Source organism: Oncorhynchus keta, chromosome 32 (genome assembly GCF_023373465.1).
Source record: "Oncorhynchus keta strain PuntledgeMale-10-30-2019 chromosome 32, Oket_V2, whole genome shotgun sequence".
Lineage (NCBI taxonomy): Eukaryota > Metazoa > Chordata > Actinopteri > Salmoniformes > Salmonidae > Oncorhynchus > Oncorhynchus keta.
In genome coordinates, this window is record NC_068452.1 from 33,255,263 (window position 1) to 33,270,755 (window position 15,493).

At 39.8% G+C, this 15,493-nt stretch overlaps 1 protein-coding gene across 2 annotated transcripts in view; it reads right to left on the reverse strand.

Annotated features, from left to right (window-relative positions):
• Positions 1–8,890, reverse strand: part of LOC118372899 (serine/threonine-protein phosphatase alpha-2 isoform-like) — a 40,874-nt gene extending 31,984 nt beyond the window's left edge. The window contains exons 1-2 of one of the 2 annotated variants that reach the window (XM_035758931.2): positions 8,728–8,890; positions 8,349–8,460 (exon numbers count right to left, since the gene is read on the reverse strand). In XM_035758931.2, the coding sequence (XP_035614824.1) occupies positions 8,349–8,403 (55 nt within the window). In that variant the 5' untranslated portion in view covers positions 8,404–8,460; positions 8,728–8,890. The remainder of the gene's footprint in view (positions 1–8,348; positions 8,461–8,727) is intronic. The other variant, XM_035758932.2, reaches the window with a different exon arrangement.
• Between the last annotated feature and the right edge of the window lie 6,603 nt (positions 8,891–15,493).

The window sequence follows — 15,493 nt, forward strand, 5'->3', positions numbered from 1 at the left end:
TGCCTCTGACCACACGGCAGAGCTAAGCAGGCTAGTAGTAGCAGGCTGGTAGTAGCAGGATGGTCTGAGATGTGGTCAGGTCACAAGGGACACATGCACAGTGCTGAGCTGAGCATCTTCCTGAGGCAGGCTGTCCCCCAACTCTGCTCTGGATATCAAGAATCTTACATGTTTGTTGAGTACAGTAGCTAGTTATGACATTCACACATATTCTACCAGGAAAAACCCACCCTGTGGCTGTGTTACATGTTCATCAAGCAGAGGTGCAAATCCACAGTGTAACTGATATGATAAGTGTTCAATGATCAACAGACAGGTGATCAGCTCTACTGGAGCCACAAATTGGTCAAATGTTTAATGCAGTTATCGCACCATTGTAACCCTGGAGCAGGGAATACTCTTAAGTATGTTGGCATGATTTGCAGGGCAGCTTGAGGCTTTTGTGGCGCTGCAGGTCAAGTACAGGTTTAATATGATCAGCTGGATGAGGCTTCTACTTCAATCTCAATACTCCTTCCAAACTAGATCCTTCACTATAGCTGCAAGGGATCACTACAACAGCACATCTATAGTCAAACAAATACAACAGTAGGACTGTATTATTCAGAAATCCTGTTTGCATGACAAGCTCCAGGCAAGGATATAACGGAGCATGTAGTAAGTGTATTCCAGTGACTCATGATGTACGGGGGACTTGTGCAAGAATGCGCATCAGGGTTGTTTGTGTCACAGAATCAATTCCACCTCCTTTCCTGCACGTTCTGCTGTCTTCCCTGGGTGCAGGTCTAATGCCAGCGCTCTATAAACCATCACAGGAGAACTAGGCAATGACAAACAAGCATCAACAGAAAACCTTCTAATATTCAACCATAGACACTTGTTGTGCTCTATCATGCACCTGGTATTGTAATTGCTGAAGATAAATGGGTTAGACACACATAAGAGAGCAGAACAATAAAATAGCCTGAAACCCTTCAGTGACATTCTGCTTTACAAGCTGGGTGCAGACAGTGTTCTTTACAAAAACACACACCGGGGTTAATTGAACACTTGTCAAAACTCTGACAGCTCAAACTGAACGTTGCTGACCTTGCCAAATAGCAAACTAGACGAGGACATGCAGTTATCACACAACACAATGCCACAGATGTCTCAAGTTGAGGGAGCATGCAATTGGTAATACTGACTGCAGGAATGGCCACCAGAGCTGTTGCAAGAGAATGTCATGTTAATTTCTCCACCATAAGCCGCCTCCAACGTTGTTTTAGAAAAATTGAGAGGCCAGTTGGACGTACTGACAACTGCTTACCATGTTGTGTAGGCGAGCAGTTTGCTGATGTCAACGTTATGGTATGGGCTGGTATTTGGTACGAACAACAAACAATTGCATTTTATCGATAGCAATTTGAATCCAGAGAAACCGTGACAAGATCGTAAGGCTCATTGTCGTGTCATTCATCCACCAACATCACCTCATGTTCCAGCATGATAATGGACGGCCCATGACGCAAGGATCTGTACACAATTCCTGGAAGCTGAAAATGTCCCAGTTCTTCCACGACCTGCATACTCACCCAGCAAGCATGTTTGGGATGCTCTAGATCGACGTGTGTGACAGTGTTCCAGTTCCCACTAATATCCAGTAACTTCACACAGACATTGAAGAGGAGTGGGACAACATTCGGCTTGGGATTCGAACCAGCAACCTTTCAGTTACTGGCCCAACGCTCTAACCACTAAACTACCTGCCTCCCAACTCTATGCGAAGGAGATGTGTCACACAAGATACTGACTGGTTTTCTGATCCATGCCCCTACCTTTTTTGTAAGGTATTTGTGACCAACAGATGCATGTGTATTCCTAGTCATGTGAAATCCATAGATTAGGACCCAATGAATGTATTTCAATTGATTGATTTCCTTATTTGAACTGTAACTCAGTAAAATCTTAGAAATTGTTACATGTTGCATTTATATTTTTGTTCAGTGTAGTGCTTTCACAAAAATATATTCTGCCCTAATAAAATCACAGGCAGTGGGAGAGGGGCACACATATTTGTTCTGAAAACGGAGGATGGAAACGGACGAGGACTTCCAGGTAGGACCTCAGCAATAGATCTAAATGAGCAGTGTCATGTTAGGGCAGCAACACAGGCCAAGGCCCTAAAGAGTGAAATGTGGGTATAAATAGGGTAGTGCTGCTTGTCACTTTAAACCTGGATTAGGGTCGGCTAAGCCATGACAGAGCTTACTCTAAAGTTAGCCACATGGCCAATGGCAACAGTGAGCTTAGAGAAGGGGCGTGGGGGATGGGGAGGGGGTCAGACAAAGGGCTTTCCGCTTTGCTGGTCACGGGATAGAAAATTTAAAAAAGTTGGACAAGCACAATAGGAAAGCCTTTGGGAATCAACAGTTGGCTGGCTTCAGATTCCCCTCCTGATATGTCCATGGCTGATATGGACATCCTCAGATGGTGACAGGAGGTGGTAGTAGCGGCATGGACTGACCGTTCAGATGTACAGGTCAGGAGGCTGATGGTTAATCCCATTGAAACTAGTCACACCGTCACCACATTTAACTGATTTGCAAACATTGTCACCAGGCTGGCCCATGTGTTACGGTGTACATGGTGCAGCTAAAGGTTGATGGTAGTCAGTCACCATTCTCTGACAAACAAGTGATTAAACAACCAGAAGGCAGTTACCTTGGTCTGTCTCTACATCATAGAAATACAGCAGGATTGGATGGACAAAAAGACACAGGTGATGGTTTATGGACTGGCCAAGACTTCAAAACTAATTTAGAAAATGCCATACATGACATGTTAGGCTAATTATGACAACTCTCACAACAGAGGCAAACACTCTGCCTTGTAAATGAGTTGCCACACCGCAAGAGAAAAAAAGGTCTGCTATATACTGCCAGTACAACTGTTTTTAAATATTTTACTGAACTTGTCAGACAACCTTATCATGGACAGAGTAGAACACAGTTTCCACAACACTTCCACCCATCAAGAGCCGCAGTCAAAAGGGGCTAGGGCTGAGAGATATCTCATTCAGTTGAATGTGCATTTTAGCGAGAAATTCCAAACACATGCATCTTAAGAAAAAAGTTCTCCCATTTTTATGAGCGTTTATGTCTGCTTGTCTTTTTACTCCAGTGCTGTGTGCACCTTCCCATTCACACACACCTAGCCCCTCCCCCTCACAACAACAAAGTTGATAGATTACTTCTTTCTCTATGACAACAAGCCGTTTCAACTGGCTATTTGCATTTGAGGTTTGGTACAACAGAATCATTCATATGGACACCGAAACACATTCGAGACATTTTACTGTAATAGAAAAGTGAACCTTTCCAACAATACCTGTTTTATGTCTCAACTCCCAAAATTTAGCACAGAGTAGACCCTGTCTAGTCTACTAGCTGTCTAGCCTGTTTATAAATGTGCAATGAGCATAAAAACGAACAACTAAAACATTATGAAACTTCTATTTGATCAATTAGGTAGCAAATAAGCCATTACATTTTTTGTTAACCAAATTCAACACCCATTTTGTTGTGTGTGTAATATATATATATATATATTTTTTTTCACCTTTATTTAACCAGGTAAGCTAGTTGAGAACACGTTCTCATTTACAAATGCGACCTGGCCAAGATAAAGCATTGACCTCCATACAAAAACACCTCAGTTGACGAGCGAAAAATGTAAAAACACCATCTGCTGAAGAAGACAGCTTTTGGGCCTAGCGATTCCTCTCGCTTCACCTCTTCCTCTCTGGTGTGACTCACAAATTTCAGTTAATTACGATAGCTCCTGCCTAGTCATTGTCATCGTTCACCAATGTTTCATCAAACTCGGGCCAGTGCTCTCTGAGATGGTGTTTTTTTTCTTTTTTTTAATTTTTTACTTACGCACGAACAGAGACTGGAGGTCGACCGATTAATCGGAATGGCCGATTAATTAGTTTCAGGGGCAGAAGGACAGATTTTCACCTTGTCAACTCAGGGGTTTCAATCTTGCAACCGCACAGTTAACTAGTCCAACACTAACCATTGCACTCCACGAGTAGCATGCCTGTTACGCAAATGCAGTAGAAGCCAAGGTAAATTGATAGCTAGCATTAAATTTACCTTAGAATAAACAATCAATCATAATCACTAGTTATAACTACTAATCCAGTTTAGCAGGCAATATTAACCAGGTGAAATTGTGTCATTTCTCTTGCGTTCATTGCACGCAGAGTCAGGGTATATGCAACAGTTTGGGCTGCTTGGCTCATTGCGAACTAACTTGCCAGAGTTTTACGTAATTATGACATTCATTGAAGGTTGTGCAATGTAACAAGAATATTTAGACTTAGGGATGCCACCCGTTAGATAAAATACAGAACGGTTCCGTATTTACATTTACATTTAAGTCATTTAGCAGACGCTCTTATCCAGAGCGACTTACAAATTGGATTTGACTGAAATAGTAAACGTTTTGTTTTCGAAATTATAGTTTCCGGATTCGATCATATTAATGACCAAAGGCTCGTATTTATGTGTGTTATTATGTTATAATTAAGTCTGATTTCATAGAGCTGTCTGAGCAGCAGCAGGCCCGTAATCATTCATTCAAACAGCACTTTTGTGCGTTTTGCCAGGAGCTCTTCGCAAGCACAGCGCTGTTTATGACTTCAAGCCTACCAGCCTAATGGCTGGTGTAACTAATGTGAAATGGCTAGCTAGTTAGCTGGGTGTGCGCGAATACTGTTTCAAACGTCTTTCGCTTTTAAATTTGGAGTAGTTATTCCCCTTGCACTGCAAGGGCCGCGGCTTTTGTGGAGCGATGGGTAACGATGCTTCGAGTGTGGCTGTTGATGTGTTCCTGGTTCGAGCCCAGGTAGGGGCGAGGAGGGGGACGGAAGCTTTACTGTTACACTGGCAATACTATAGTGCCTATAAGAACATCCAATAGTCAAAGGTATATGAAATACAAATGGTATAGAGAGAAATAGTCCTATAAATACTATGTTAACTACAACCTAAAACCTCTTACCTTGGTATATTGAAGTCTCATGTTAAAAGGAACCACCAACTTTCATATGTTCTCATGTTCTGAGCAAGGAACTTAAACGTTAACTTTTTTACATGGCACATATTACTTTCTTCTCCAACACTTTGTTTTTGCATTATTTAAACCAAATTGAACATGTTAAATGATTTATTTGAGGCTAAATTGATATTATTTATGTTTTATATTAAGTTAAAATAAGTGTTAATTCAGTATTGTTGCAATTGTCATTATTACAAATACTTTTTATTTATTTATTATTATTTATTTATTTTAAATCATAATCGGTCGACCTCTTACAGAGACCGATCCACAGTCCCCTACCTGATTGAATTGTGGGAAACAACCAAGTGGACAGGCTAGTATGTTGTTCAAACAGTTGGAGACAGACAACATGGTGGAGCCAAAGATTTTTTTTTTACTAACCCAAGATAGACCACAGCCTGGCGTTTCCAACAGGAACAAATTAGTCATAGTGGGCAGAACAAGCAAGGAGTGGGCAGAGCCAAGCAAGAGCTAGAGAGGTCCTATTGGCGCGTTCTAACATGCATTTGCATATTTCCGTTAAGGAACACCTACTCTGAAGTGTGTGTGCAGTAACTAAATTTGCCCTTGCACTCCTTCTAAACAACATTCTAATTGTTTTACTTTGACAAAGGGTAAAATCTCCAAAACTTAGTCCACTCTTCATAATGGATTCTAGCTTTGAGAACAGAAAACTGTGTTTAGGTCAAATGTTTCATCAAGGAGAAAATGATCACGATGTCTGCAAAAATCCATCTGGTCTCACTGCCGGCCACTGGGCTTTCTCTCATCACCATATTAGGTAGTGAGTAGAAGTGTCAATCGGATGCTTCACACTTATACATCCGATGAAATGTCTGGATTATTGTGGTGGAGCCCTACAACATGATGCACTGCTATTACCATGATGTAGAGGAGCGATAACGCTGAGAAAACAGACATGTGAAAATGTCTAGGTTAAGTGCAGTACCATTCGAGTCAATAATTGTCAAAATGGGAAGAACAAAACAGCAGATCCAGGGGTTTGAACACCTGACGTGACTTTTAAACCAGTTAGACCAGACTTGGAGAGAGACATTTTTAAATCTAACTAGACAAGTTCCTAGAGCAGCAGAATGCCCCACTTCCTGTTTTCAGAACTGTTCCCAGGCCAGCAGAAGCTCATGTCTGGCTCAGCCACTGTGCTCATTACAGCAGGAGGCCCCTGCAGATTTAGTAGCTGGAGGGGCTTATGTTGGTCTGACAGCCTCAGGTCTCCCATTACGCAACATTTATCATACAGATCATAAGTTTGCTTCTGCCCCCCCCCCCATGTACACACACACAGTCCCCAAGGCTCATATCTGTTACGATAGAAGCCATCATAAATCTAAGGAGTGGCCAGGACTGAGGGTAGGCAAACCTGTGTGGTATAGACAGCTTCTCCCCATGCACCAAACACTAACACCTACGTATTATTCAACAGTCCTTAACCTCCACAATACTCTCAACAGTGGTGTGGTGGTCAATCAGAAACACGGTTAGAGGAATCGTTTTAATCCATCAATACCTCCATAAGCTGCCCACAACAAAAGATGTGTTCAGAGTAAAAACCCAAGAGAAAGCAAGACATTAGGCCTGCTACTTGCAAACAACACTGTCCCTCACATTCCCCAAGACAGCCCATATTTCTACTATTCATGCTTCTGTAGCCGATGTGAAATACCTAGCTAGTTAGCGGTGCGCGGGCTAGTAGTGTTCAATTACTACTAGCCAGCACCGCTAACTAGTGCTGGCTCAGAGCTTGAAGTAGTTGTTTCCCTAGCACTTAAAGGGACATTGCTGTTGTGGAGCTATCGGTAATGATGCTTCTTGGGTGACAGTTGGCGAGGGTCAGAGGGTCCTTGGTTCAAGCCCAGGTTGGGGCAAGGAGAGGGGCGACACTTCATTACCTAAAAGAATCTACTGCGATCGCAGAGAATGTAATGTGCCATAATGTTTCCACCGCTAGTGTTTACAGTATGCACAACTTTCAGCCCTGCTAAGCTACTTGGCCAATGACAAACAAACCCAAATCTGGATATTCCCTTTACTTTATAATGTAGTAAAGCCCATTGGCCTTCTTTAGACAGATAAGAGTCTAAAACCAGGGCACTGGTGTTTCCTGTCCATGGAATTTGGAGTATAACAGTAGTGTGACCCAATGGTGCCCTTCACTCTGTGTAACCAACCACTAATGATATGGCTAAACCTACCTACAAAAGCAAGTTATTACTTCAGCAAGCACGCTTTCAGCACATGATAATTGCATCCGCAGCTCTGAAAAACATGCTTAAGTATGCTTCTCCCTCATCCAGGCATGAATTGCAATGGGCCTGCTCCTACATACAGCATCCTCCATTCAGGCTGCAAATGCATCATTTTCCTCCTTAACTAGCTTTAATGGGCATTAAAAAAATACTGAAAATATGCATACTTTATGAAACTGTCTTTTCGGACATTTTTGGATATTCCACATTCTCAGTTGGACATGGTGTGCAACATATTAGATTTTCCAAAAATATAAACAATTGTGGGAAATTGTGTTTCAAAAATAAAGTAAGCATATTTCCCTTGAATGGAGGATGTTTTATGTACAAGCATTGGGGGACACTAGTGTATTACCGGGAATGCACATCCAACCGAGACGATAGTACAGATCTAGCACCCATGTACTATCGTCTGCCTAGGCTACAGTGTAACCGGTGTGTGTTAGACATAGCTAGCTAAATACTGGCAAACAAAAAAACGATATGGAAAGATTGGATGCAGGAAACAGAAATGAATGGTAGACAAAACCTACTAACCGACGTTACTGGCTAGCTTTGCATTCATTTTTATAACAGCATACACTAGACAGAACACGGAACATATTTAACGTTACAGTAGCTAGCTAGAGTTAGCTAACACAGCATCATCGTAAAATAGCCGTTTGTCATCTTAATAATGATTTGCCATTAATACAACATAATAGGCACTTCAGGACAAGTGATAACGATTGAAGCAGCAAGCCAGCCATCTCTCATTTGCCCTACTAGTTCGTAGACCTAGGTAACGTTATCTCGCGCTCTAACCCGGACACATCGTTTTCAAAGAGAACAGCTAACTTGACGTTAAGCCTGCTAACTACGCTAACATGCACCAGACATCGTTAGAATTCCGAGGCTGAAAATACATCAAGCAAATGATTCGTAATTAATCAAATTAAGTGGCTTGATTCCCAGTTAAGTGCAAATCCTCACCTTCCAGAAGACGCTGTATTATGGAGTCGATGTTTAATTTGTCCGGCTCCGCCATTTTACTTATTTTTTTTGTCGTGGTTCAGGCAGTCAAGACCTTCGTTTCGTGTTGCTTCTTCGATGAGACAAAAAAACAAGTACCGATCACGTTAAACAAACAACTAGGCAGCTTATATTTTGTTATGTCAAATTGAGGGGGAAAATTTTTCATTTGGCTTTACTTTCCCTTCCGTGTTGTAGCTAGCTGGCTAAATGGGTTAGCTAGCTAGTTAGTTCAAGCTAGCTATCCGATGTTAGTTAGCTAACAAACCAAGCTACCCGCTTTAGTTATAGATAGCCAATAATGAATGATGCAAATACGAAATGTTAACATATAATCAACCTTTGATTTGACAATAGTCTTCCCGTGTAGAAGACAGGGCCCTTTCAGGTCTGTTTAGTGTCTTTTTGTCTTCGTATTTCAGAGTCCCCCTTTCTCTTCCCCCACTGAACTTAAAAAGGGCCGTGTTGTTCAGGGGAAGCGAGAAGACAGGGGGTTGACACTAAGGCGAGCTTTACATTTACTCAATAATGATTGGGTCACTGCTTGATTTTGAACCCATGTTTTCGTTTTTCATTGGATACATTGTACATCCGTCACACAGTGGTGCCCCACCTCCAGCTGTTTCACCGATGACATCAACGGTCGTCACTAGTTACCAACACTGAGGTATAAAGAACTACCGTAGCCACAAAGTCAGAAACTCCGCCTATTTCTGCAATGTATCTTCTTAAAATGTGATTTTAGACCTTTACCATAACCATACTGCTAACCGTATACCCAAACCTAACCTCAAATTATGACCAAAAAGCATGTTTTCAATTATTTTTACGATATAGCCAATATCAACTTTGTGACTGTGCTATCTAGTGGAAACCGCCGCCAACGGGGTTGGTACCGGCAAGGACTGCCACCGTGTGTTAAAAGTTAAAAGTGTAAGGCATATTTTGATTAGGGTTGTGTCCAGGGTTTCCCAAACTCGGTCCTGTTTTTTGCCCTATTACTACACAGATTATTCAAATAATGTAGTAGTTTAGTGTGTAGTGTATAACTTTGTGGGAAGGTAATATGTGTATGTTGTGCAACTCTAATTCATCTCTTTCCCGTATGGGGTGGGGGTGACTTCGACTGAATTCACAGTGAATCATAGGTTACATGTTTACTATGAATCAGAGCCTAAACGTGTGAACTCCAAATGATTCATGGTTTCGTGATGGTATTGAGAGACCTCTGCTGTTATTGTTGTTTATGTCTTCAATCTATACAACCAAAAATAAACAATTTATCTTTCACTCACATCCTTTGTTTTCATTTTATTGAATAGTATTGAATTACTTTTTTGAGATGTTGCGGTGTAGCTAACTACTGGAAGTACACACTACTTTTTTACAAAAATATAATATGGGTGAAGTGGGCAATCATTTCCTTTCTTTTTTAGCATCAGACCTTCATAATTGTCACTTGAAACAGTTTGTTTTTATTCATTTATTTGGATCCCATTAGCTCTTGCAGAAGCAGCTGCTATTCTTCCTGGGGTCCACACAAAAACATAAAACACGACAAGTAACAAAACACTGATAAACTGACAGACAAGAACAGTCACACAAATTTAAAATACAATGAAATAAAATTAAAAATAATGTGTGTGTAGATTGTGTGTGTGTTAGATTGTGTTTATGTGTGCATGTGTTTGTGTGTGTGTGTCATTTCACAGTCCCTATCGTGCCATTAGATTTTGTTTTAGAGTTCAGCTTTTTACTTTAGTAATAAGAGATGGAAGGGAGTTCAATGCGATCACGGCTCTGTATAATACTGTGTGTTGCCGTTCATTTGTTTTGGACTTGGGACTGAGAAGAGACCCCTGGTGGAATGTCTTGTGGGGTATGTGTAGGTGTCTGAGCTGTATGTAATTTGATTATACATACAATCAGGAATTTTTATCACAGTAATATTTTTCATAAAAACTAGAAGAGAAGCAGTTAAACTATCATCAGCCTTCAACCAGGGAAGACTGGCATTCATGTTGTTGATGTTAGTTCTGTATGTGTCGTTTAGGCCAAGGCGTGCTGCTCTGTTTTGACCCAGTTGCAGCTTTGCTAGGTCTTTCTTTGTTGCATTTGACCATTTTACCAGACAGTAATCAAGATGGGACAAGACCAGAGCCTGAACAAGTTGATCTTTGTGTCAAAAACATAGAACATCTTTTTATAACAGATATACCCATCCCCACCTTCACAACAACTTTGTCAATTGGACTTGACCATGATAATTGACCATCCAATGTTATAACTAGGATCTAGCTTCCTCAACTTCCTCAACGGTCACACCCTTTATGCACAACTCCAGTTGAGGTTAATGTCTTACAGAATGTTTTAAACCAAATACAATGCTTTTAGTTTTAGATGTTTTTAAGACCAGTTTATTATTAATCACCCATTCTGATACTGACTGTAACTCCTTATTTATAATTTAAGTGTTATTGGCTTTGGGTGCTGACATGTAATGTGGAATCATCCACATACATAGTCATTCTAGCTTTGTATAAGACCAGTGGCAAATCATTTGTAAAAATAGAGAATAGTAACGGCCCAAGGCAACTTCCCTGAGGGACACTGCACTGTACACATCTGATGTTAGAGAAGGTTCCATAGAAGAATACTCTCTGGGTTCTATTGGATAAATAACTCTCCAACCATGTGATGGCAGGTGATGTAAAGCCATAGCAAGAGTTTCTTCAATAACAATTTATGAACAATAACATCAAAGGCTGCACTGAAATCTAACAATACTGCTCCAGCTATCATCTTATTTTCCATTTCTTTTAACCAATCACCAGTCATCTGAGCCAGTGCAAGTTGAGTGTCTTCTCTATATGCATGCTAAATGTCAGTAGTTAATTTGTACTCTGAAGAATAGCATTGTATTTGGTCAAACACATTTCTCTCCAGGCTATTAAGGACAGGCAGCAAACTGATTGGGCAGCTGTTAGAGCGAGCAAAGGGTGCTTTACTATTACTTTAGCTTCCTTCCACACCCGTGGACACACACAGTCCTTTAGGCTTTGGTTAAATACATAGCAAATAGGCGTGGCAATACAGTCTACTACCGTTTTCAATATTTTCCCATCAAGGTTGTCTGTACCTGGTGGCTGACCATTATTGATGGAAAACAACCATTTTTCCACCTCTCCCACACTAACGACCAAATTCAAAACAGCAATCCTTCTCTTTTATTATTAGATCTTTTATACATAAATATGATTGGTTCACTGTTCAGTGTTGTCTTTTCACTTCTAGGTTTGACCATTTTACTAATGAAGTAGTCATTGAAATGATTGGCAATATCGAAAGGTTTTGTTATAAATTACCTATCAACTTCAATGAATGATGGAGATGAATGGGGATTTCTGCCCATGATATCATTTAAGGTACTCCAAGGTCTTTTTCCATTGTGTTTTATGTCATTTATCTTGGTTAGATATTATAATTTCTTCTTCTTTTTGTTAAGTTTAGTCACAAACTTTTTCAATTTACAGTGTCAACCAATCAGTTGAGCAGCCTGACTTGTTTGCCACCTCTTTTGCACAATTTCTTTTAACCATATCATTTTTCAATGAATCATCAACCCAGGGGACTCTAACAGTTCTCACAGTTAGTTTCTTAACAGGTGCATGCTTGTCAACAATTGGCATACATTAATAACTTTACAAATACTGCATTTGGATTCACTTCCTCATACACATCAGACCAACATACGTATTTCAACGAAAGATTGCTGATAATTTTTTTTGTATGATCTCTTATAAATTACTTTGGGCCCAACCTTTGGCACTTTGGCTTTCCTTATTATTGTCACAGGGACCGCGTTTACATTCACACCAATATCCCATTATTATTCGGGATACTCAAGTATTTTGTTTTTAAACATCATATACCGTTAACAATAACCTGAAAAATCTTGTTTCCCGGTTATAAGAAACCCGGGCTAGATACCTGGGATATGCTGATCTAAAACTGGATACTGTGGCATGTTAACATTTTATCCCATTTATTGTTGTTTTTGCGGTTTGGGCAGGTTCAGATTTGCATATCATGGGTGTGTGATGCATTATGTTTTCATCTGATTGTTAAACAAATCACTTCAAAAAGTAGGCTACTTGTGCAATTTGACCCACCCTTATAATTTAGCCTACTATAATTAAGTTACTGTAAATTTCTGCTTATAATTTCCAACATTTGGTAGGCCATATTCAGTGGCGACCTGTCATTCAAGGCAGTTTAAAGCCCCACATTTGTTGCAAAATATAAGTAAATAAAAAGGCTTGCCTGTTTTGTATGTTATTTTGGCATTAATACATGTCAGTATTCAAACAATAAACAATAAAAAATATAATTGAGTTAATAAAGCCGCATACAAACAAGGTCTCTCTTTTTTAAACATTTTAATAAGGAAGCTCCAAAATGCAGGTGTTTCAGCCTAGCTCAGTGCTTTCTGTTGTGGTGGGGCAAGCCAGCATAAAATACGGAGTGTTGCGCCGTGATTTGGCGCAGTGTTCTGTCAGTCATGGGGACACGACATCATTGCCAAGGCTAAGGGCAGAGCTCTAAAATTCTAGCTCCTTGAGTGCTGCCATAGAGTTACAGTACATTAGAAGTGTCCATCCAAGAAGGCTCAAGGTCATTGGCCACAGATAAAATTACATCAAATCACGTTATATCTACATTAGCTTTTATTGGACTGATCATGTCAACATCATACATTCAAAATCTTATATAACAGTCATCATCATGAATCAAGTCATCAATCTACTGGCAAATCATTTTTAATCCTTGTCATATGAAGATAAATAATGAAGAGAAATTATAGATAAAAGCCATATCAGCTATGTTTTTTTTAAAGGCAGTAAATGAGGCTGAATGAACTGTTTCACTGCCAGACAAGGCTCCACTGATAGCAAGGTGTAGCAGTCGTATAGTGCAATTCATGTATTGTTTAGTGTTGTGGCTTTGCTGGCATACCTACCACTTCTTTTTGGTTTTGCCACACCAAGATTTACATGCTAAAATCGCCACTGGCCATATTATAATTTCTGACATTTGGTAGGTCATTTGTTTATCAACTATAGTTTGATACATGCAGCTTCTCTTCTGTCATAACTTGCTGACCCAGAAAAGTAGTGCTCACCAGAATAATGTCTTATATCAATATAATGAATGCATTAGTAATGTAGTAATGTACTTAATACCAGTAAGGTTGTCTGTTTTGTTTAACTCCAAAACAACAGAAAGATTGGTCCTGTGCAAAATGTTTGACCAGTTTTAAGGAAATGAAAAGCTGAGAAAACGACAAAACATGTTCCTAATAAGCTTTCCGTTTGTCTTGGGTGCATATTTTATGTGGTTGAAATACTGTGTGCTTGCATAACAGTGTGAAAGATAACACATTACATTGGCATTTGCATTTTCTCAAGAGATCCTGAAAGAAAGAAATCATATTTCTCCACTCCTGTTCCCAAGACAAAATTATAATTTGTTGTATAATTTCACTGCAAGAAATGCATAATTCTGAGTTAATATTATATTATGCTACACGTGAGAGGTTGTAGGCCTACAGTCAGTGTCCATATTTCAGTCACAATTCCATTTAACCCATATGAACTTAGATGAGGAATATTATTTTTATTCATGGATACAGGGATACTCATTAGAGGGATATCAGAGGTGCATGTAAATGGCTTATACCTATAAAGACCTTAAGCGGCATATGAGCTACTATCCGGAATACAGTGCTCATATTAATGTGGTCAATGTTATGGTCACTACAGCCAATGGGAACTGATATTGCTCTGGAGCAATATTTCCCCCTCTGGAGCAAAGCTCTGCAGTATTAGTGAAGAGATGACCGATACAAGTCAATGTAACAGATCCAACACTATCTGTATGCACTGTAGTTGCTTGAGTGATAACCTGGGTCGTATTACAGCCATTAGTCACAGTTAGAAGCTTCATTTTGAGGGAAAATAGACCTCTCTGTTAATATCACACACAATATCGAGCATTGCACACATATGATCCAAATACTGAGTGTTAGCACTTCGTGGCAAAAAGTAGCACCCCACAAGAAAAGTGTTTAAATGAGGTAGGGGAACTTGCAACCACAACACTTTGACAAAGCTCTCTAAGTTTAACAGGAATATGGGTCTGAAAATATACAGCAACACCTTCCCTATAGGCATTCCTGTCTTTTCTGTAGATGTTACATCCTTGTATTGCTACTGCTGTTTCATAAAAATAAATAATGTACTGTAAGTGAGTTTCAGAGATGGCCAGTATATGAATGTTATCCAATGTTAGCAAGTTATTGATTTCATTAACCTTATTTCTAAGGCTACATACAGTGCCTTCAGAAAGTATTCATACCCCTTGACTTATTCCACATTTGGCTGTGTTAGAGCCTGAATTTAAAATGGATTCAAGATTTTTTACATTTACACACAATACTCCATAATGACAAAGTGAAAACATGTTTTTAGAAAATGTAGTTAATTGCTTTGCCAATTTCTTCGCATTATTACTTTAGTGCCTTGTTGCAAACAGGATGCATGTTTAGGAATATTTTTTATTCGGTACAGGCTTCCTTCTTATCACTCCGTCAGTTAGGTTAGTATTTTGGAGTAACTACAATGTGGTTAATACATCCTCAATGTTCTCTTATCACGGCCATTAAACTCTGTAACTGTTAAAAAGTCACCTCATGGCTCATTGGCCTCATGGTGAAATGCCTGAGCAGTTTCCTTCCTCTCCGGCTACTGAGTGAGGAAGGACGCCTGTATTTTTGCAGTGACTGGGTGTATTGATAAACCATCCAAAGTCTAATTAATAACTTCACCATGCTAAAAAGGATATTCAATGTCTGTTTATATATATTTTTTACCCATATACCAATAGGTGCCCCTCTTTGCGAAGCATTGGAAAACCTCCCTGGTCTTTGTGGTTGAATCTCTGTTTGAAATTCACTGCTAGACTGAGGGACGTTACAGACAATTGCATGTGTGGGGTACAGAGATGAGGTAGTCATCCAAAAATCATGTTAAACACTATTATTGCAC